This window comes from Nycticebus coucang, chromosome 2 (genome assembly GCF_027406575.1).
Source record: "Nycticebus coucang isolate mNycCou1 chromosome 2, mNycCou1.pri, whole genome shotgun sequence".
Classification (NCBI taxonomy): Eukaryota; Metazoa; Chordata; class Mammalia; order Primates; family Lorisidae; genus Nycticebus; species Nycticebus coucang.
In genome coordinates, this window is record NC_069781.1 from 79,362,660 (window position 1) to 79,386,196 (window position 23,537).

General features: G+C 40.9%; 1 protein-coding gene across 1 annotated transcript in view; it reads left to right on the plus strand.

Annotated features, from left to right (window-relative positions):
- Nucleotides 1–23,537, plus strand: part of PIP5K1B (phosphatidylinositol-4-phosphate 5-kinase type 1 beta) — a 303,995-nt gene that overhangs the window by 98,934 nt on the left and 181,524 nt on the right. The window contains exons 2-3 of the mRNA XM_053574514.1: nt 11,823–11,907; nt 15,403–15,471. Of these exons, the coding sequence (XP_053430489.1) occupies nt 15,403–15,471 (69 nt within the window). The 5' untranslated portion in view covers nt 11,823–11,907. The remainder of the gene's footprint in view (nt 1–11,822; nt 11,908–15,402; nt 15,472–23,537) is intronic.

The following is a 23,537-nucleotide window of genomic DNA, read 5'->3' on the forward strand; positions in this document are numbered from 1 at the left end:
ATGGGGAGAGGCCGCCAGACTACTGTGGGGGAGAGGGGCACAGATCATGCCTGAGCTGTGCTTTAGGGAGGATGTAAGGACGGGTGTGGGTGCCTGTGAGTTCACAGGTGGAGAAAGCAGGACATGAAAGGACCATCGCTCCTCCGTGAGGGAGGGGCAGGCACAGAGATTGCCGGGCAGAGGACTTCAGGAAATAAGCAAAGGACAGTATTAGCAGAGCGGTTTAGAGCATTGCTTGGGAACCAGCTCGTGCATTCCCAGCCTGGCTCTCACTGTGTGGCCTTGGGCAAGATATTTAACCTCTTTGTTCCCTCTGTTTTCTCTGCAACCAAGTGGTGAGGATAATCACAGAAGCCTGTTACTTGGAATTGTTGGGAGAATTAAATGAGTTAAGTCAAGCAGTCCTTGTAAGTGTGCCTGGTACAAGAAGTATTTCATGTCTATTAGCCGTAATAATTACCATTAATGGGACTGAGAGAAAATGGAGCCTGGGATCATCTAAACACATGACTGACTGTACCAAGATGCAGGTGTGCTGACCCAGGCTGTAGCGGCACAGCAAAGAAAGCACTGGCTGAGGAACTGAAGGAGTCCCTGGCGAGACACTTGAGCTGGACACACGGGGTCATGGAGAGGATGGTTCAAGTAGAGCCGACACTGGGCACAGGCAAGAGGCTGAAGAGGGAGCGTGTGAGGTGTGGGGAGCTCCCCACTCCCTCACCTCCCTGGGGGAAGAATGGCACAGGGGGCGCCTGAGCAGAGTGGGGGGCACCACACTCTGCAGGGCTGTGAATGCCTGGAGTGTCTACAGCCACAGGAAGTTAGGAAGCAGGGCGGTAACAGGATCTGCTCTGTCCTGCAGTGCCCCTCCTGGTGAGAGTAGCTTAAAATAATAGTAGCAACAACCTCTAAATGTATAGAGGGCGCGCCCTGTGCCCTATGGAGGAGGTGCTCGGATGCTCCCTCGTTCCCAGATAAGGAAACTGACACAGAGATGAAGCCCCTTGAGGAGGCCACACAGCTGGAGGGCAGGGTGACCACCAGGCCACTGCCCATCACCTCCAGCTCCTCGGAGGTGGTAGTGACAGGTGAGGCTGGAGTGATGCATTTATAGCTAAGCTATGACAACTGATAGCATCTTTTCTGTCTTAGCTGAAGAGAGTTTGGCCGTAAGGATTAGAAACTCCTGCACAGACCTGGGAATGGTGAGTGTGTTGTGAAGATACAGGGCCCTCCCTGACGCAGTTGTGGGCTAGCGGGTACGGCTAGACATCACATGGCGGGCCGTAGTTGTATCTCTGTCATCTGTGAAGGAAACAGGGCCTTCTCTGTGCATCTTTCTACACCTGAGTAAATCACAACATTATTATTTTCACTCTCCCATGACTTGGTCTGCCCTTGCTCAACCTGCCCCGACCAGTCCAGGACCCCCTCAGTCCCTGGGGTGCCGAGAGAGCTCTTGCTACTGATGCTCTGCAGGTTTAGCCCCTCGTCGGTTTATTCTGAGGCCCAGGAAACTGAGGCCCAGGCAGCGCCCAGGTGCTGAGATTGTTTTCCCATAAACACCGTGTGAAGCTGCTTCCGTTCAGCCTCCAGCTCTGTGCTGGTCTTTTAGGTTTTCATCCCCAGGACGACGACAGCGACTTCTAGAATCACCCTTTTAATCTGGTCTTCCTTTCCCTTTTCATCTTGCCTGCTCTTAAGCAGTATTATTTTTTAAAATGTTTTTGGACTCCTCCTAAGAAGTCTTCAGCAGATGTTCCCTAATCTGTCATATTCCTGTCTGGTCCCAGGGCCAGGTAGCCTGTGACTAATCATTCTCTCCATCTCAATTTCCTACCGTGGGGCAGGATCCTCTTCTCTCACCAGACAGGCCATGGCCACTCCTGTCTAGGCTCCCCCCACCCCCAGCCCCTTCCTCCTGCTCTGAGGCCTCACCCATCCCATCCAGTGAAGACTGCTGGCCCTAGACTGCTATCACCTTCCTCTCCTCTGAATTTGTCCTTGTAGTCTTGATTCTCCAAGTGAAAATGTTGGTTTGTGAAAAGCAGCTGTTTGTCCAGTATGTCTTAAACCTGCACATTTCCAACACTTGGAAAATTTAATATTCTGTGATTAATTGCTGACTTATGCTCTCTTTTGGCCCTGGCATTTTTTTTCTTTTAAATTTTTTATTGCATTTTTAAGAACATTCCATAGAAGCCCTCTGACTGTGATGATTGAATACTTGTTAGAGGTGAAGCCAAGTGAAAGTATTAAGTCCTAATCCTGTTAAAGACTTTCCCACTATTAAACGTGCTTGAGTTTTGGCTTCTCTTTTGTGTGCTTGACAACAGGAGCCATCTTACTGTTGTATTCCCCAAAGTACTTCCCAGAGAGTAGTCCTGGAATACAAGTTTGAGTAATGAATACCCCTCTGGTTAAGGAATATGTCACACGTGGTCATTTTCTTGTAGCTTTTCCTCTATCTAGACATTTATATTTGTTCCTGGTTTTGAAGCCACTTTTATTACTTGTTGCCAATTAAGTTTATATGCCCAAAGTACAGAAAGGCTTTTTAAAAAATTGGAGTTGGGCAAAATTGTTCTCCCACTCAGTGTTTTTCTGCCCTTGGCATCATCCTCCCTGTCCTCTAACAATTGCATTTCTTTTTTACAGTCAGACTCACCCCCAGGCTCAGAGCCCCCAGACACCTGGTTCAGAGGAAGTTCTTTGGGGCAAACCGCCAGTTGTTCTTTGTATTTGGCGCACATAGGAGATCTGTGTTGCTTTGGCTTCCTCAATAGAAGATGAAATAGACCCAGAAAGACTTTGCAGACTGCTGCAGGAACAAAACCAAATAGAGGTGGTTATTTATTTCTCAGACCAAACATTTTTCTACTAGTTGTAAGTGGTTTTATTTGCATATAATGTATGATAAATGACTGTAATCACTGAATATTTTCAGAGGCATGCACTCTTAGAAAAAAAAAAGGGGAAAATAGCTTAGAAATTAAGTGTGGACAGGAAGCATGATCTGGTGAATTAATAAAGGAGAAATTTTGCCATGTAGGAAAGATACGATATTGTGAAGTCAACTGTCTAGTAAAAACTGGGAAGGGAAAAATTGTAGTATCCTCTAGAGGCAACAAGTTTGACTCTGTGAGATTCTTCATGACTATCCCAGACGTGACTCGGAGGAGGCAGAGAAGTTAACACTGTTAGCTAAATCTCCGTGGAGTCTTTTCCTGCATGCCAAGTATCATGACTGTGTGTGTACTTACTCTCCTGGCTCTTGGCCCACCCTCTGACACTGTCACCAAACACACAAACACAGATTGTGTCTTTGTGTATGGAAAATGAAAATCAGTGCGGGAGAAGATCAGACAGTCATGGTGTTTCCGTGATGGGCTGTGAGTTACAGTGGTCTGGAAGCAACATAACCCTCGCGGTTGTTTTCACTGGCCGCTTTCTTCTGTCTTGTGTTTGTAGTGAAGGCTTGGCTTGAAAAGGCCCATGAATTCTTTTAGGACAACCTTTGTTGGGAAAATGAATTGCAAATGGTTCATTTGAAGCAGAGGCTTTTGTCATCGCCATTTATAGCTATTCTGTGTATTCACTTCACAGAGCCATTCTGAGGATTGATGAATGTGTTGTATGAGAGAATCTAAGAGCCCTACAATTTGTTTTGATTGGTCTCCTTTTGGATTCATAGCAAGCAGGTGCCGTCATTTGGAACTGGTTTGGGCAGTGGCTTGGTTATATAAATATTAGACACGTGAAGTGAAACCTCATTTAAATTACTTTCATCAGTAAGAATAGGAGAGCTTTATGTTTGAATGCAAGACATCATAGTTCTATTTTTATAGCTCTACGCACACAAATGTGTATCATACCATATGTCTGAATATGTGTGTTTTTAAGCAGCCCCCATTGTGCAAATATATAACATACAGATTTTCTGTATTTCTTTGCGAGTTTATGCAAATACTCTTAAAAATTAGAGGCTATGATTTCTAAATATAAGAGAAACTTTTTTGTCTGAAAAATATAGGTATTTCTACTTTGGAAACTATGTCAAGGATTGTTTTCAGTTTGGTGTATTTTTATTGTTTTTATTTAAGCTTTGGAACATAATCTATTACATTTTTAAGCCTTTGATTTTTCCTCCTCTTTGTTTTTGTTGTTGTTGTTGTTTTGCAAACACACATTGAAAGAACATCATACCTGGGCGGCACCTGTGGCTCAGTGAGCAGGGCGCCAGTCCCATATACCGAGGGTGGCGGGTTCAAACCCAGCCCCGGCCAAACTGCAACAACAAAAAAAAATAGCCGGGCGTTGTGGCGGGCGCCTGTAGTCCCAGCTACTCGGGAGGCTGAGGCAGGAGAATCGCCTAAGCCCAGGAGTTGGAGGTTGCTGTGAGCTGTGTGATGCCACGGCACTCTACCAGAGGGCAATAAAGTGAAACTCTGTCTCTACAAAAAAAAAAAGAAAGAAAGAATATCATACCTTTTAAGTGTGCCGGAAGAAGTGCTGTAATACTTCTTCCCAGCAAAGCTATTTACAAGGATGGGTTTTTTCCTAAGAATAGCTTTCTAGGTTTTCATGAGCTTTCACATATTTGTTTTTATTCAAGCAAAAGATTTAATAGGGATTTACGCTAACAGGTAGAGGGAGAAATCAAGCGTCTATAATCCTTTAAGTAACATCTTAAATCTCAGGCTGCTTCTGGGTAAATTCTCAGAATGCAAGACTGGTGATTTCAAAGTACACTCATGAAAATTTAAATATTGTCCTTCCTGCTGCTGGGTCTTTTTCTTCGTAAGCCGGCGTGGTACCTGGCATCTTTCCCACCTTCTCCCTCTCAGGATTTGTCTCCAGCAAACTGCTTAGTCTAATTTCCGTGTTCTTCAACCATGAAGCTTGGCGTGATCCCCACAGGCTGACTTTTGAAATTCTTCTTCCAAGAACCTCTAAGGTGCCCCATGTGGTGCTATAGCTGTCTACTTGTCCATCTCTCCTGTTGATAGGACTTCTCTGAGGACTATGACCTATCATGGTCATCATGGCCCAGCTCACTGCCTGACATGTAATGCTCCATAAATGCTTATTGAATGAATCAAAGAGTAAAGTTATTTGGTGTCAGATAATGAACTCAGAAGAGCATAATTACAATAAAAATGATTAACATTAACTTGCAGGTATGACCAGCACCCAAATTATCTTTCAGTTGCCTTCTCTTTGGGGGAAATGTTGACAGACACAGCTTGAATGGCATGAAAACATTTGAATATGCCTATCTGTGGAAGTTTGGTTTCCACAGGGCAAGGGGCACTCAATAATGATTAAATAATTAGTGAATCCCCCTCCTTATTCCAAAGGGAATTTGAGGTGAGGCTCCACCTGAGAAACTTGGCAATGGCACCAAACCAGAAACACTGTTGAAGAGAAGTGGACAGAAGCGAAGATGAACATAAAACCCAACCCTGGGGAGGCCTATCCCAGCGCTTCTCCAATTAGTCTGTGCGGCTGCGCTTTATCAGTGTTTAATGAAGTGTTTGTTTTTATGGGAAGACCAGTAAAGACTACTGGCTAGTGTCCTTCACGTCCTGTAGCTACGTGCCTCTACAGGAGTTGGTCCACTGAGTTGGGAAAACAGAGGTTGAAAGGGCTGCTGAGTAACTCAAATGCGCCCCCCAGGCATAATATCTCTGTAATTTTCAGTAACGATTGAGTTGTAAAGAGTTCTTGACCACCTTATAAAGTAAGACCTGCCCTCTAGATTGAAATTCATGGATGTAGGACAAGGTTTACAGGAAATAATTATGTAAATTAGTATCGTGGACTAACCTTTAGATTGAATTTGCAAATTGAAAGATGCAGTGCAATATTAATTAGACAATCTTTTAACTGTTTTTAAGTAGGAAAGAGAGCACTGTATGGTGGAAAGAGCATTAGATTTGAAGTCAGACAACTATGCTGAAATTATCAGTCCTAGCACTTGACTTGACCCTAGGCAAATTGTCCTAAGTGGCAGTCTCATTCTTCTAGTCCCTCTTAGGCTTAATGAAGGGGCCTCAGTAGAGCCTAGCTGCTTGGTAGTGGCCTATTTAAGCTCTCTCTCTCTCTCTCTCTTTTTTTTTTTTTTTCTGGAAACAGAGTCTGACTCTGTCTCCCTGGGTAGAGTACTGTGGCTTCATTATAGCTCACAGCAACCCCAAACTCTTGGGCTCAAGTGATCCTCTTGCCTCAGCCTCTGGAGTAGCTAGAACTATAGGCACCTGCCACGATGCCTCACTAGTTTTTCTATTTTTAGTAGAGATGAGGTGTTGCTCTTACTCAGACTTATCTCAAACTCCTAAGCTCAAGCAATCCACCTGCCTCAGCCTCCCAGAGTGCTAGGATTATGGGCATCAGCCACCACGCCTGACCTATTTAAGCTCTTAACAAATTCCCAGAGTCATAAAAATGGAAATGTTTGTACCAGCTCCTAGCCTACCTTCTAGTCCACATTTCCATTGAGAATCATGTTTCTCAGGTTTATCATCACCCAGTATCTGCGTTCCCACATTCATTACAATTTCTGTTTTATTTTATAGCCCATCTTTGACCTGTTTATCTTCAAAACTATTCCTTTCTTCTCTTGTTCTGTATCAGAGGACAATCATCCCATATAGGATGCATTTTTCAGGCTTCCCACAGGGTCAGGTGGTTTTCAGCAGGTTGGCCTCTGGGAGTCATAAACAGGGATTGGCAGGTGGAAGCGAAAAGCCAGGGTGTTCTCCCCACCGACCTTCTCTGTTTTGGGTGGTATTTCCACTAGAGACTGTGTCTTCTCCAGGCCTCCAAACATACCTCTCTTTCTGTGGTTCCGACTTCTGCCACATCAACACTCACCATGATGTTCTGACCCCAACAGGCTGCCCTGGCTTTTAAAGTCTGTTAATACCACCTCCTCTTGTGCCTGTAATACTGAAAGCAATAGTGCCCTCCCAGTGATGTTAATCTGTTTCATCACCAGAATTTGCTTAAGTTTTCAGCTCACATATCAACTTTTATAATCAATTTCATGTTTTACATTCTCTCTCTTTAACACACTCAAAGTATTAATAGTTTCTATTTTCCCTCCTTGACCCTGAAAACTCTCCTGAAATGATAAAATGTCTTTATTGCCTTTGCTAATCAGAGTAGCTTAAATGATCCCAAGCTTATGAAGCATTCTGAAATACTGATTCCTTAGATCGGCAATGGAGAGGTAGTGGTTCACTCAATTCTTGTGGCCCAAGAACCGACTTTTCATAAAGTTCCCCAGGAATTTCTGCTGTCCGGCATTAGTATAAAGAACAGCAAAGCCAGGCTGAGATGGAGTGCCTAAGGTGGTGGTGAATGCTCACTTAGTCATTCACCATCTAAGGGCTTCACTTTGACAAAGAGAGCCCACCTCAGCAAAATTAAAAATGACTACATCCCGACTTTATAGGACAGCCTTTTTTATAAGTATCAAAAAAGCACATGCTGAATTGGGGGTGCCAAGGGATTATTTACAAGATTAAATGAAATCATATATGACAACATTTTGCACATCATAATTGCTCAATAAATGATAGTGTATTTCCTTCCCTCAAGTAGAGTGAAAACACAGAAATGTAGAAAGCTATAAATTATGTATTCCTCAAAGTAATAGGATCCAATACTAAATAGCAGAAAGGATAGATAACCAGTCTAATAGGCAAAAGAATTTCATTGCCTATCATGTGTTATTTTTGGCTGAACTGGTGTCTCAGTAATCCAACCATATGATCCCTTAAGTTGGCTCTGTTTAATGTCAGAAATAATTTGAAAAAAGAAATTGCAACTGGGAACATGGAAGTCTCACGTGAGATTACATGTCAACACATTTCCTAAGGCGGCCTAAACCTTGCGAGTCCGTTCTTCTTTGGCCACTGGAATTTCTGCCTTCCATGCTCTTGCCAGAGACTGTAACTTTGAGTGTTCCACTCTCCAATTCTTATCAAAAAGTTGCTCATGAGAGATGGTATTCATGGAGAACTACCTGAAAGATATGCGCTCTGTTTGTCGCTCATTGAGATAACCTAAATTTTATTCATGGTTTAGGTCAGGCCATCACACAGCTGCCTATTCGGATCTCCATGTATTTGCATTTTACCAGTTTTCCTTGTCTGGGGAGGGTAGATGAAAAAAGGCACATCTATCATGTTTCAAGAGAAAACTCTCACAGGTTTTTAGAGAAAACCAATAAGGTACAAGAGTAGGGGCTTCAAACTACCATCAAGCTAAAAAAAAAAACAAAGAAACTGAGAAGTAAAGACAGCAAGGTGATATTTATAGAGAGATGAGAAAGACCGAATCCTGCGTGGATCTGTTCACATATATGAGGACAGAAGAAAGACGTTTCTGGATAGTAGTGACTCAGTGGCACACCCAGAAGGGGCTGACACCCAGTGGAGAGTGTGGTCACACTCCCAGGAGTAGGTAGTCTTCCTTCCTCATAGGGAGATCTGGATGGCTCATATCCGTGTCTACCATAGTAGGCCAACCGAAAAATGTCCAGGTAGTGGGGATAGCATATAGTCATTTTGTTTTTTAATAGGAAAGTAGAGGGCGGCGCCTGTGGCTCAAGGAGTAGGGTGCTGGCCCCATATACCGGAGGTGACAGGTTCAAACCCGGCCCTGGTCCAAAAAACTGCAAAAAATAAATAGGAAAGTAGAGACTTTAAAGTGATTTTAAAATAAGGTAATGATGAGCAAACTATATGCATAATAAAATTTTTTAATTATTAGAAGAAAAAATGGAACTTATAAACTTGATCTATCAAAGAAGGAATGAGTAAAAATAAATATAGGAAAAACAAACATAACTCATACCAAGCAAATATGGTGGTAGCAAAGCAATTTAATCTAGTCACAATAGATGTCAATTTTTGGAAGTTCCCTCTTTACTGACAAAAACTTTTAGATGAGCAAAAAGACAATAGAACATTCGTTTTTAAGCTATTTATAAGAAACAACTAGTAAAACAAAATGATGACAACCTGAGAAAGTTTAAGACAAAGAAATGGTCAAAGATATGCTAAAAAAGTTCAATCAAGGGTGGCGCCTGTGGCTCAAAGGGGTAGGGCCCCGGCCAAAAACTGCAAAAAAAAAAAAAAAGTTCAATCAAAAGCAAAGGAGGGTGGCTCAACATTGTTTAAGAAGTTCAGGGAATGCAATAAGAAAAGAAACTGAAGTAACTATATAAATATTGCAGGTGATGTAACTGCCTAAAATCTTTTAGAATTCTATAAGGATTTGATAAAATGACTGTGCAAAAGATAATAAATTAAACCCAATTGTTGTCCTTTATATGAATTAATAACTTGTTAGAAGTACGAATGTAAAAATTCCTATTGAAAGGAGTGACAAATGAAAATATCTAGGAGTAAAACTACTAAGACACAAGGCAAATTAAAAAAAAAAATGATTGCAGTAAAAGACATAAACTAACATTTGAAGAAATAGAAAACTATATAATCTTTTTGAACAAGAAAACTTAACATTGTAAAGATAACAAATCCTTCTTAAATTAGCAAATATAATTTTAGTCAGAATCCCAAGTTGGTGGGTGAAGTTGTTATCAGGTCAATCAACATGATTTTTAAGTTCATAGAAACACAAGAAAATTGCCAAACTTGAAAGAAAAATAGTACGGGGAACTTGCACCAGCAGATGTGAAAGCAGTCTGTCAGGCGTGTAAAATAATATACGAGCTCAGAAGTGCAAAGGACGTCTTTGGAACAGTATTGTCCGTAAATAGATGAAGGAAAACTTAATGTTTGTTAAAGTTGGAGTGTCTTTCCAGTACAAAAAAAAAAAAGATAGATTATAAAATAAATGATTTGGGGACAATTAGCTACCCATCAGGGGAAGGTTCCATTTGGATTGGACTCCATTTGAAATAAAGATGTCATGTTAAAAATGGAAGCATAAAAGCAATAGAAGAAAACACAGCGGAATACATGTAAATGTTAGGTTAGAGGAAGCTCTCTATCATAATCCATAAAGGAAGAATTGCAAGACAGGAAATTCATAGTCCATAAAGAAAAAAATTGGGGGGGGGGGTAGAGGGAGGGGGATTGGTGGGATCATACCTGTGGTGTATCTTACAGGGGTATTTGCGAAACTTGGTAAATGTAGAATGTAAATGTTTTGGCACAGTAACTGAGATAATGCCAGGAAGGCTATGTTAACCATTGTGATGAAAATGTGTCAAATGGTCTATGAAGCGAGTGTTATGATGCCCCGTGATCATATCAATGTATACAGTTATGATTTAATAAAAAATAAATAAATAAAAGACCAGAAGACCAAAAAAAAAGAAAAAATTGGCATATTTGAGAATATAAAATGTAAAAGGGTTTGCATGACGAGATACTATAAACAAAGCCAAAAGAAGAACAGTAGCTTGCGACCCATAGGACAGTTAATGCTTGATATACTAAGAGGTCTTACAAATTGATTATAAAAGAAAAATGATAAACAACTCAGCATAAAAATAGGCAAAGAGCATGAAGTGGGCATGCAGATTGCCCATAAACCTGTGAGAAGGATCAGCCCATTAGTAGTGAGAGAAGGTAATTTAAACAACTGAGTTGCCATTAGGCGTCCATCAGTTTAGCAAACAGTTTCAAAGACAGAACATTCTAGTGCGGAGAATGTGTCAACAAGCAGGCACTCTTTCTGCACTGGGACCCATAGCTTCAACCTTTTTATGGAAAGAAATTTAGTAACAGTCATTCAAATAGTTCATGTGCTTCTTATCAAGTTTGGCCTCACACTCCACTTCTAGGATTCTTTCCCACAGAAAGAAATGTACTGGAACGTTGAAGATGTTTGACTAAGGCTGTTTATTCCTGCTCTGGTTATGGTAGCCAAAACCGGAGACAGTCTCATGTTCATCCACAAGGAAGTGGTTGGTTGAAAAGTGGTATGAATATTATGCAGGTATTTTAAAGTGAGGTAGAGTGAGTACATAGATTTGAAAAAATATCTAAAATATGCTGGGAAGAATAAGTAGCAGAAGTGTGTGTGTGTGTGTGTGTGTGTATGTGTGTGTGTGTGTGTGTGTGTATAAGCATAGGCAAGATTTTGAAAGCTATTCTACAAACTTAACATTGTGGAGATAAGGGTATATCTTTTACTTTATACCTCTCTGCATTTTAAAATTGATTACATTGTGTAAGTATCTGTTCTGGGTAAAGCATGATCACCACAAAAGAGGTTGATTCAACTGTTTTTTGAAGTTATGTTACCTTAGGAAAATCACAGTTGATTTATCATAGGAATAATAGTGAAAAATTGGCCACTGTGAAGAACTGTGGGGGAATTTCTGCTCCCCAGATACTGTGTTCCACATGAGCAGCTGGCCTGCTTTTATTTTTTGAACATTGGACACCTGGTAACTGATCATGTCTTTTTTTTGCTGGGACAACTAGGAATCGCAGAGTCAAGTTGGAGGCTGTATGGTTTATTGAACAACTAGCAATCACAGAGTCAAGTTAGAGACTCTGTGGTTTATTGAACAACTAGGAATCTCAGAGTCAAGTTGGAGACTGTGGTTTATTGAACAGCAATACCAGCTCACATGGCTTATGTTCCGTGCTTAGGCTTTACTGCTATAATCATTTTGTACCCAACCTTTATTTTTTCCTTCACAGATATTCCTTCCCTTATTTTGATTTTTTAACTGATTACATTGCATGTATCCCTATAGCTACTGAGAATCCTTTTGGGGAGATGAGGTAGAGCTGTGAATAAATAATGACCAGAGATTTCTATTTTAACAGGTACCTGGGAAAGAAAACACCCTCAACAATGAATAGGCCGCCCATCGCTACCAACTACAGATGACTTGTCATTTCATTTACAAAGGTAAGGAAATAGTCTCTATTTTTATTTAATGACTAACTCAGAATAGAGTCCTTCCTTTTTTTATTGTATACATAGTATACATACTTATTTACAAATATTTTTTAATGTATCTAGTTCATAACCTTTAACTTTGACATTATCGAATTTAAACATTAAGCTAACAGAAACAGGAAATTTTGTGAATGTCACCATGCCTGAAGGACTCAGGAGGTGTGGTTTCTGCCATTAATTACCATGTGTGGTTAATTTTTTTTAATAACATTAGTATCTTCCTTAATTTTAAAGGTAGCTGTGCCCACAGCAGACAACTTGGAGAATAACAGCAAAATATAAAAATCAAAACCTGAAGCGTTCAGAATTCCATCATCCGTAGATAATCACCAGTACTTATGAGAATGTCTTTCCTCTTTTTAAGGAAGCATAGAAATGTATGTGATTATTTTAGAAACAATGTTTTTTAACTCATACTTACCTTGGCTTCTATAGTTACAAAATGATAAACCTTAGTGGTGTAGAAGTGTAACAAGTCTAAGGACAAATGGTTATCATCACCGTGACCACTGTAACAGTCCTTTGCAGTTTACCAGTCCATCCACAACTATGTCATTAGCTTCTGCTACTGGGATGTTTCTGGTTAAGAGGTCCATGTAACCTTTGGCCTTTCCGTGTCATTATTATCTGTTTTGTGCTACTTAAAAGGCATCAATTTTTAAAAAGAAAAATTTACCCATTTCTCTCCTCCTTTCCCCTACAGTCAAAGTCAGGAGTGATTCACAAAGTAATGAAAAATATTTTAAGACCATCTCACGATCCATTTTTCATTCATGCCAATTACTCAACCTCTCATTAAGATTGTTTTTTTTTTTTTTATTTTTATTGTTGGGGATTCATTGATAAGATTGTTTTATTAAACACCCTTCAGAGTTGCTCTTCAAGTATTTCAGTTTTAAAAGCTGCAAGGTCTCAGAAGTGAAATTACTGGAGTGGCATCCTTTAGGGAGGTCTTCATTCTGTTGGCTCTATTAAGTAGATGAAGGTTTGTTTTCTAACCTGACCTTACAAAGCCTTTCAGGCGTTTTAATTCCTCTAGTAATTTATTCAGAACTCACCAAAATAGTATTATAAAGAGACTAGAAAATCAATTATTCTTTAAGTGAATGAAGCAGTTACAGTGTGGGAAACAGTACTTTGTGTAACATCTGTCCTCGAAGACTCTGTTCTAATGCGGACGGATTGAATGGACACACATAGAAATGAAAAATTGCATAAGAAGGTGGTTTGATTCGTGCGCAGGACTAAATCTGGTGAGGTCGGCTCACCGTGGTCCATGCTTTCATACTCTTGGGTGCTTTTTAGTCCCATCAAACTCCGGGCAGCTTGGGTGAACTCAGTCATTTGGTTCCAATGCACAGAAATGCCTGGCGAATTCTTACCCTTAGCATACGCTGTGTTTATTAAAAGCCCAGAATAAAGCATGCTTCAGAAGCTTATAAGAAAGAAGTTTTATTCCTCCCTGGTGTATTAAATGTTCTTCATGCATTGTAAGGTAAGATCCTTAAGTATTGTAGTTCCTTAATTATACACTTATCCTTGATTATCACAGAAGTAACTGGCCTTAAAAATTCTAATGGAGTAGAGGTTCAACATGAAAATCTTATCATCAAAAAAAGAGAGAAACACATGTTCAAACATCTCATGTCTCCCAATGAGGAAAAAATACTTTATTTAAAAGCATGAGAAGGGCGGCGCCTGTGGCTCAGTGAGTAGGGCGCCGGCCCCATATGCTGAGGGTGGTGTAGAGACTCTGTCTCTACAAAAAAAAAAGCATGAGAAGAAGTCACAGAGACAGTCAATAGATTTGAGTGTGGAAAAATGTAAAACTCTATATCATAAAACAAATGACAGGTGGGCGGTGCCTGTGGCTCAAAGGTGTAGGGGGCTGGCCCCATATGCTGGAGGTGGCGGGTTCAAACCCAGCCCCGGCCAAAACTGCACAGAGAAAAAAAAAAGACAGACACACATTGCAACATGGAAAAAATATTAATAATGTGCTTGGTAATAGATGAATAATCTTTTTTTTTTTTTGTAGAGACATAGAGTTTCACTGTACTGCCCTCAGGTAGAATGCCGTGGCGTCACACGGCTCACAGCAACCTCCAACTCTTGGGCTTACGCGATTCTCTTGCCTCAGCCTCCCGAGCAGCTGGGACTACAGGCGCCCGCCACAACGCCCGGCTATTTTTTGGTTGCAGTTTGGCCGGGGCTGGGTTTGAACCCGCCACCCTCGGCATATGGGGCCGGCGCCCTACTCACTGAGCCACAGGCACCGCCCGAATAATCTTAATATATAAAATTCAGTAATGAGGTCACTAATAATAATAACCATAATAGGTAAAAATCAATAATGAAACACTGAGACTCCCCCAGTAGATAAATGGACAAAACAATGGAAGACTCAAGAAAAAATACTAAAGAACTAAAAAAAGATGTGAAAATGATGTCAGCCTTCACTGGTAGTTTTCAAAGATGCAGATTAAAATCAGAAGATGCTTTCTTTTGCCTATCGGATAAGCAAAACTATTTAAGATGATAACAGTCATTGCTAAATGCGTAATGAAACAAGCTCCCTCTCATTGCCATAGCAGCGTGAATGTGCATATTGTTCTGGAAAGAAATTTACCAACGTGTTGTAAGAGTTTTAAATTTTTTAAGTAATCTGGTATGCCCTAGCAATTGCAGGAATCCAGTCCAAGGAAACACTGAAGTTAGAAAAAGATATAATTTTGTACAATTTGCAGAAGCAAAATCCTTGAACTGCCTTAACGCTCCTTCTATATTAGCATCAGCTGAAGTTTTAGCACACAATGGTTTTTACACAGAGGTCTATCTTGCAACTAGGAAAAATTATTCTTGCGATGAGGTTTTTGTAATCAAATGGGAAAATACTTATTATATAAATGTTCAGTGAAAAATATTGGATACGTAAGAAGGTATTATAATATTTTTCATACAAAAATGCATAAAACAAAAGGTAGGAACACACATGCCAAAATTTGAAGCTTGGAGTTGCCTAAGGGCAGTGGATTTGAGAGTAATTTTCTTTTTATTCTGATTCATTTTTCTTAGTACTTTCCAGATATCTTTAGAGTAAGCATTTATAACCAGAAGGGAAGTTTTTCAAAAGGCTTTGGGGAAAGAAACTTATGCATGTGAAATGGGATTGGTCTTCTATACCGTCTTTCTCACAGCATATCAAGTAAAGCATACTACCAAAATAGTGCAAGTTTTACTTGGAAAGATTGGAAACAGATTTTTCTTCTTCTTCTTTTTTTTTTTTTTTTTTAGCATTATGAGAATGTCTTCCTTTCTTAGAAATAACAGTTACAGCAACAATAACATAATGAACCAAAACAGACACTTTAATTGACAATATTATTAATGTTTTGTAGTTCAGAATAGAGTTTAAATTCAAACCGGAATGTTTTTCTCTTGTAGATGTCGTCTGCTGCTGAAAATGGAGACGCAGCACCTGGAAAACAAAACGAAGAAAAAACCTACAAAAAGGTACTGTGAGTGTTTTATTTTCTTTCTTCAAATCAGAAAGAGGGACCCTGTTTTCTTGTTTGGCTTATGAGTATTGTCATAGGACTTGTCTTCTTCCAAAGCGGTTACAAGTTACTGTCTTCGTTTTCTTGGTTGTTGCTGAAAACTTAGAGCCTTCAACAACACAAATGACAAGCACATTGGGTATAGTCCTGCAGGTTACAAGTGACATGGGTCCCACTGGCCCAGGATCTGGTGTCCGCAGAGCTGCATTCCTTGGTGGAGGCGCTAGGGTAGAGCCGGTACCTGCAACCCCTCTTCCACGGCTTCCTTCTCTCCTCAAAGACAGGAGTGGCTGGCCGTGTCTTTCGCAGGCTGCACCACTCTGGCGTTTTAAAGGGCCTGAGTGATTGCATTCAACCCTCCTGCATAACCCAAGACAATTTCTTTTATTTTAAGGTCAGCCGATTAACAACCTTAACGTCCTCTGCAACCTTAATTCTTTGCTGCCATATATCGTAACATCTTCACAGGTCTCAAGGATGAGGGCATGGGCATCTTGGGGGACTGTTTTTCCGCCTGTCCTAGTTACCTCAATATAGCATATGGAGGGTAAGTAGTTATTTGAAGACCCCTATTATTCCTAAGAAGGAGGCTCTTAAAAGTGTGCAGTGTTCTTTGCATAGCATGCAATTCCTTTGCTTGATTTAGTACTTTCTACCAAAATGTTAAACATTTTACCTTTGTGTTTTAAAAAAATTTTAAATGTGAGATGCTCCTCCTCTTTCCCCCCTTTTGTAAGTCTCTCAGATTTCATGTCTTTAGACCATGGCATGAAAATCTCTTTTCCAGACTTCCCAATGTATCCTGTCTTACTGTCCTTTGGGATAAATTCTTAGCTCCTAACAACTACGCTGATATTCAGAAACACTACTGGGGTAAAGTATGTTCCCAAGCTCTGTTACTCCTGATTATAAATTGACTATATATTTTAGCTTTTAAAAGTTGTTGCTATTCTGCCCTCTTGGGAGTAGAAGGTTTGTGTATTATATCTTAACTTTTCTTTTCCTTTAACAGATAGCTAGCAAATGATTTAGTAATAAAGTATGGGAATTACCTGATCTGACCCCACATATTCAGGTCATGGAACTAGCATGATGTATTTCCTGTTCCCTTTTTGTTTAGGAGAACATATCCTTTTTCCTGGTATATCTTTTTTTTTTTTTTTTGTAGAGACAGAGTCTCACTGTACTGCCCTCAGGTAGAGTGCCGTGGCGTCACACAGCTCACAGCCACCTCTAACTCTTGGGCTTACGCGATTCTCTTGCCTCAGCCTCCCCAGCAGCTGGGACTACAGGCGCCCGCCACAACGCCCGGCTATTTTTTTGTTGCAGTTTGGCCGGGGCTGGGTTTGAACCCGCCACCCTCGGCATATGGGGCCAGCGCCCTACTCACTGAGCCACAGGCGCCGCCCTGGTATATCTTTTTTATCTGACTTTTTCACTCAGCCAAACCTTGATATATAAACAGGGAGGTTGTCATCCAAAGTGGTGGTGTGGTTAGGGAAGAGTAGGGTGAAGATTCAAGGGCTCATAGGGCCATGTGAGATCTTTAAAATCTGCACATCTGGCCAAAGACAACAATATGCTATTATTTATTTTTAGATACAGATGGAAAACCAACTCCCATCTCATTTACCCAAGACTCTGTGTAAATTCAGTCAAGCATGGGGCCAACATAGAGATGATGAAATTGTCAGCCTATTATTACTTCAGATCAGTTTCCGTCAGTATTCTCAGGCAGCATCAAGATGCACTGCAGCTTTTGACTGAATTCTGACCTAGGAGCTCTTTCATGATGCAAAAGTTATAGAAAAACATACGACTGTGACATCTTAGAGTTTGCTAAGAATGCCCTGCCCAAGAATTTAGTGAAGCTAGTGTTAATAGTATCATAGGAATGAATCTAGGATTAATATCTCTCACAGGATATTTGACATAGCAATGTTGGGAAGGTTATAAAATTGAAAAATTAGATTCCATGATAGCAAATAATGCTAATAAATAAGAAAAGATGCAGGAAAATTAAGGTGGGCAATAAATAAATAAAACTACCAACGACAACTTTTTAAAATATGTAATAGTATACTATAGGGATCTTTTTAATGGTCTCTGATTTTAAAAAGAATGTAAGTGATAGAGGGGGAGGGGTGGAACCTCTCTAAAAGAGCACCACAAAGCCTCAGCACAGCACCTAGAACTTTAGCTCACAGTAAACAGGGTGTTGATATACAGAGCCAGAAGAAGGGATTACCTAGAGAAAGTGTTACTTCACTAACAGATAAAAGCTCCACTGAATTATTCAATTTAATTCTTCTCCATTAAGTAGACTGATCTTCAAACAGGAGAAGGTGTTAGTGGCAGAGTTAGGAAAGCTAATAGTAAAAGTCATATGAGCTATTGCACACGTGTTCACCTCTAAGCCCAGATAAACCATGTCCTAGATGAAATAACTTGAAGCTAGGGAAACCACTGAATGTGAGCTTTGAACACATCTGAGATGGGAAAATTGTCCAAAAATCAGGAGATAAATAATTCCTATTTTTAAAAATGAGGAAAAGGCCCCTTCTAGAAACCAGAGTATCAATGAGACGTTGCTCCCCAGCATAATTTGAGCATCATAACTAAGCATATGGTTTATACACATTTAGAGAAGGAAGATGTCTTTTTACAAACCTGGAGAAGTTCGTAAAGGTATAATTTATGTCAAACTAACTGCATTTCACATTGTGAAAAAATCATGAAGTTATTCATTGATAAGGACAATGTTCAAATCTAATGAATCTTGATATAAAGCACCTGGACACGTCTGCAGTGTCCTTTCAGACAGGCAGAAAAGTATTCGTTCAATATTATACTTAGTAAGCTTGTACCTGATTAGACTAATAATGTCAAAGACTGACAATTTTGCTCCCTACTAAGTGTCTACAGCACGATGCATGAGTTGGCCCCATGTAGCTTAAAATTTTCACCCATGACATTAATGAAAGCATAAGAGCTATGCTTTGCAAATGCACGAATGACAGGCTGAAGATTTTAGCATAGCAGACTAGGTGAATGTCATCAAGGCCATTATACATTTCATTAACTGTGTCCCTTTACAAATAACTTAAAGTTATAATAAATTTCTGCATTTTTTTCTTTTGCCTGGGGCCAGGTTTGAACCCGCCACCTCCGGTATATGGGACCTGCACCCTATTCCTTTGAGCCACAGGTGCCGCCCAAGTTATAATAAATTTCTTTCCCAGTCCTGAGGTGCTGACCAGGGGTATGCACCTGTTTAATACAAAGCTTTACAGACCCATTGTGTTTTTGCCCATAATGGAAGCCAATCCACAGTCCCAGGTTAAAGATCCCTAGATCTACTGACTGAGGGATGGGAAAGATACAAAAGGAGTTTATAAGCATCTAGGTTTGGGTGGGGAAGGCAAGACAGGAACACAGTTTTAAAACACCGTGGTCCGTAATGAAGTGTGTTTAAAAGGAGAAACCAGTATCTGTTAGATTTAAGCAGCAGGCGTAGGCTTTCTGTATCAAGCCCCAGATTTATTGGGCAGCTGCCAGCAACACTCATCATCATGAGTGCTGTGACTTCCACGTGCTTTTAGGGAACACTCAGTGTTCATGGAACAATCTTATGCTCTCTGTCTCGGTTATTCCCATGTGATTATTTAGGCTGACTGCTTTTTGTTCTTGCAGTTGACCATTTCCCTAATCCATTATCGGTTCTTGGCAAGCCTGGGAAGAATAGTTAGAATTGGTCCTTGAGGTTAATGTCTTCGGCTAATGGCTAAAATAAGAAGTTTGGTTTTAGCTGCTTAAAACAAGCTTGTTGCCCATTCAGATAAGCATTAAAGGCTGCCTGGCTGTATTTACAGAGTGTAGTATTTCCATCCTCCATTAATTTATTAAGCATCTTCTGTAAGGGTTATAAACACGGAGACATTCCGGGGCTAGGCAGGTAACCAGAATGAATTAACTAGGGGAGCTGTGGCACACGGGAGCTACACCATCCTCTAAAGGGGGAAACCAACAGTTCCAGCTAATAGAGCTATGCAGGAAGGCTTACCCAGGGTAGCTGGATACTCTGATTTTTTTCTTTTTTTAGGAAACAAGAATTTTGGTGTGCAATTTGGCAATTTTTTAAATATCAACAACTAAATCCAAATATTTTTAAAAATACACTCTAGATCAGCGGTTCTCAACCTGTGGATCACGACCCCTTTGGGGGGTCTCTTGCATATCAGATATTTACATTACAATTCATAACAGCAAAATTACAGTTATGAAGTAGCAATGAAAATAATGTTTATGGTTGGGGGTCACCACGACATGAGGAACTGTATAAAAGGGTCGCGGCATTAGGAAGGTTGAGAACCACTGCTCTAGACGAAACAACCCACCTATGAACCCTATCTGGCCCACAGGTAGTGGCCAGTTTGCAAACTTTGACCCACACCCCATTGGTGTAGAAAAGTAAGATAACAAGGAGGATTCAAAAGAAATGGAAGTAAGAACTTGTCTCTACTTCTCAGGACCTTGCAATTTATTTGGGAGAAAAATACCTGGACCCATGTGAAAAAATTTAATAATGACCCAAATTGATACTGTGTAAGTGCCAAGATAAGTGATATTTCTTTTAATCATCTTGAAAGTCTTGATGAGCTTAAGGCTCATGACGGTCTTCTGCAGAAAGATCTCTTCTCCAGACTTATTAGTTAGGAGAACATTTTGCTAGGATAAACATTTCATAGATGTGCCATTGCCTTTTGTCATGACAGAAATTTGTCATGACAGAAAATCCTACTGTCTTAGTGACTGTGACTTCTGATCTACCTTCTCATTTGTCTTGATGGGGAATCTGAGGAACACAGGCACAGTAGCAGGGATCAGCATGATTACTGGCGACTCTGGCCTGAGCAAAGCTAAGGGTCAGTGTGTGGGGAAAGTAGCAGACAACTTGGGAAGTATTGACTGGCTCTAAAGGACAGCCAGCCTGGGGTGCTAGTTTGAGGAGTTTGGAGGTTATGTTTTAGGGCAGTGTTGTTGAGTAGAACTTCCTGCAATGATGGAAATGTTCTGTAATCTGCATTAATCTAGTAGCCATAATAGGTGACTATTAGGCATTTGAAATGTGGTCAGTGTATTTGAGGACCTGAATTTTCTTCGTCTTAATTTTAGTTAAATGGAAACGTCAGTAAGCACACGCGGCTTACTCCTACCAGGTCAGGCAGCAGTGGTAAGCAGTGAGGTGCTGTGACATTATGTGAAGGGTGGTGACATGCTGGAATGACTATGTGAACCTGGTGGCAGAGCAAAAGTGACACAGCGTCAGGGGAGATGACGCAAGGTGGCTTTTGTGTTAGTTGAGCTGTTTAAGCTGGGTGTGAAGTTGCATAGGAAAAGATACGGAGAATATTTTTGAAAAGAAAATCACAGTGAAATCTGACTTGAAAGTTTCTGATCAGGGCGACGACCAGAATTTTTCTGCCATCGATAGAATTGGAGGAACTTGGGAAAGAGTGTTATGTTGCTTTGGGGTTTCAGTTGTTCAACAAGGTGAGAGACATAGAAAGCAGCAGGAGACAGGACATGAGCTGACTTAGAAGAGGATGCTTTAAATTCAAGTGAAGTTCTGATATCAGAGATCTGAGTTTTCTCTATTTTATATGCAAAGAACTAGCTCAGCCCAGCCCCTGGCCTTCCAAAGCAAACAGGTGTCATGGTGGTTCAATGACATACGCCGGGTCATCTAGCAATTTTTTGTCAGGGAGATGGTTAGAATCTCCAGCCCTGGGTGGCGCCTGTGGCTCAGTGGGTAGGGCGCCAGCCCCATATACCAAGGGTGGTGGGTTTGAACCTGGCCCCCGCCAAACTGCAACAAAATAATAGCCGGGCATTGTGGCGGGCGCCTGTAGTCCCAGCTACTTGGGAGGCTGAAGCAAGAGAATGGCTCAAGCCCAGGAGTTGGAGATTGCTGTGAGCTGTGACACTATGGCACTCCACCAAGGGTGATAAAATGAGACTGTCTCTTAAAAAAAAAAAAAAATCTCCAGCCATATGCTGTCCTTGGTGATGGTCCATTGGAATAGACCAGAGCTTCCCAACCCCCTGCTCAGAGCCTGGCGTGCAAACATTCACAGCCATTGGCCTTTCTTCCTGTTCTATCCCTCTTCCCTAACGCCGTCATTCAGGCATCTCACCCTTTTCTCTTTTGCTGCTGCTTCTGGGCCTGCCCACAACAGGCCTCCGCTGGGAGATTCTGATTTGATGACCCAGTCTGGTGTGGGGGCAGCAGTCACCTGCTTGTGGCACCAACATCGAGATAGTGGTGTGCCGCGTCTCTTTAGCCGATTTCCACCACGGCAGGTGCACATGCTGCCAGCACTCGGAAGGCTCCAGTAGGACCAGACTAGGACACCCACAGAGGCCTTAGCCCCAGTGCTCTAGCTTTTTCGTTTTTGTTTTCTATCAGTAGAGGCAGGCAGCAATGAGGTAAGAAGGAATTATACCTGGCCCTGACCACATTACAAGGAAAGATGCCTCTTGTTACTTTTCAAACGTGAGCAAGGTAATGGCTCAGACACACTGTGATCTGAGAGGAAGCATTTATTTATTTTTATTATTAAGTCTTTTGTACATAGATCATAAATACATTTATGCCATTTTCCATGTGTTGATTATTTGTACAAATTGGAGTGCTTACATCATACTAATCAACATAGCTTTGAGAAACAGATGTGCTCCCACGGGTTGACTGCTGCCGTGCCATAAAGAGTCAGCAGCAAGGAGGCGAGCTGTATCATTTAGGCAGGGGACGTTTTAAAATGATTCCATGGTGATCATGACCAGTCCCACCTCATTTATCCAATTATAGCATGAGGACATTTGTGTTCTACACATGATAGATCCAACTTGTACTTGCAATGTGCTCCATAGGGGTGGTCCGCCTACTGTCCCTTCCACCCCCTCCCCTCCCCTCTCCCTCCTCTCCTCTCCTTCATCTTAGGCTGAAGTTGTGTTTCATTTTTCATATGCAAGTGTGAGTGATTATAAATTGGTTTCACAGTAGTACTGAGTACATTGGATATTTTTTTTCGATTCCTGAGATACCTTACTAAGAAGAATATTTTCCAGCTCCATCCATGTAAACATAAAAGAGGTAAAGTCTCCATTTTTTTTTAATGCTGCATAGTATTCCATGGTATACGTATACCACAATTTATTAATCCATTCATGGGTCGATGGACACTTGGGCTTCTCCCATGACTTGGCAATTATGAATTGAGCTACAGTGAACAATCTGGTGCAAATATCTTTATTGCCCAATGATTTTTGGTCCTTTGGATATACACCTAGAGGAGGAATTGCAGGATCAAATGGCAGGTCTACATTTAGATCCCTGAGTGTTCTCCAAACTTCCTTCCAAAAGGAAGCATTTATTTAAATACAAGCTCTTTTATACAGTGTCTCTGGGAAGACACACAGGCAACTTGTAGTGATTCTCTCCATTTCTGGGGAGAATTGGACAGTGAGATTTTTGAGTTGGGGGCATTTCTTTACATATGCCTTTATATGCATACTTTAATTTGAACCGTGTGAATGTATTGCCTATTCAAAAGTTGAATAAATATCATTTCAAAATGTTGGAGGCACGCAGGGGTGCCCTGCTCACTATTCTTTTACTTTAGATTCTAGGAAGCCACAACTTCCATAAAATAAGCAAACTTGCCTGTGCTGTGCAGCAGTTGTCATGAGCAGCACTGATGATGATGAATATCCCTTTGGAATTCTAAGACGTCTTCCTGATTCATCCTTCTCCAAACAACCCTAACCCAGTGGTTCTGTTGCCCAGGCTGGAGTGAAGCAGCCCCATCATAGCTCACTGCAGCCTTGAACTCCTGCCTCAACTTCTCGAGCAGCTGGGACTACAGGCATGCACCACTACACTCAGTTATTTTTATTTATTAATTTTTTGGAGAGATGAGTCTCACTATGTTACCCAGGCTTGAACTCCTGGGCTCTCGT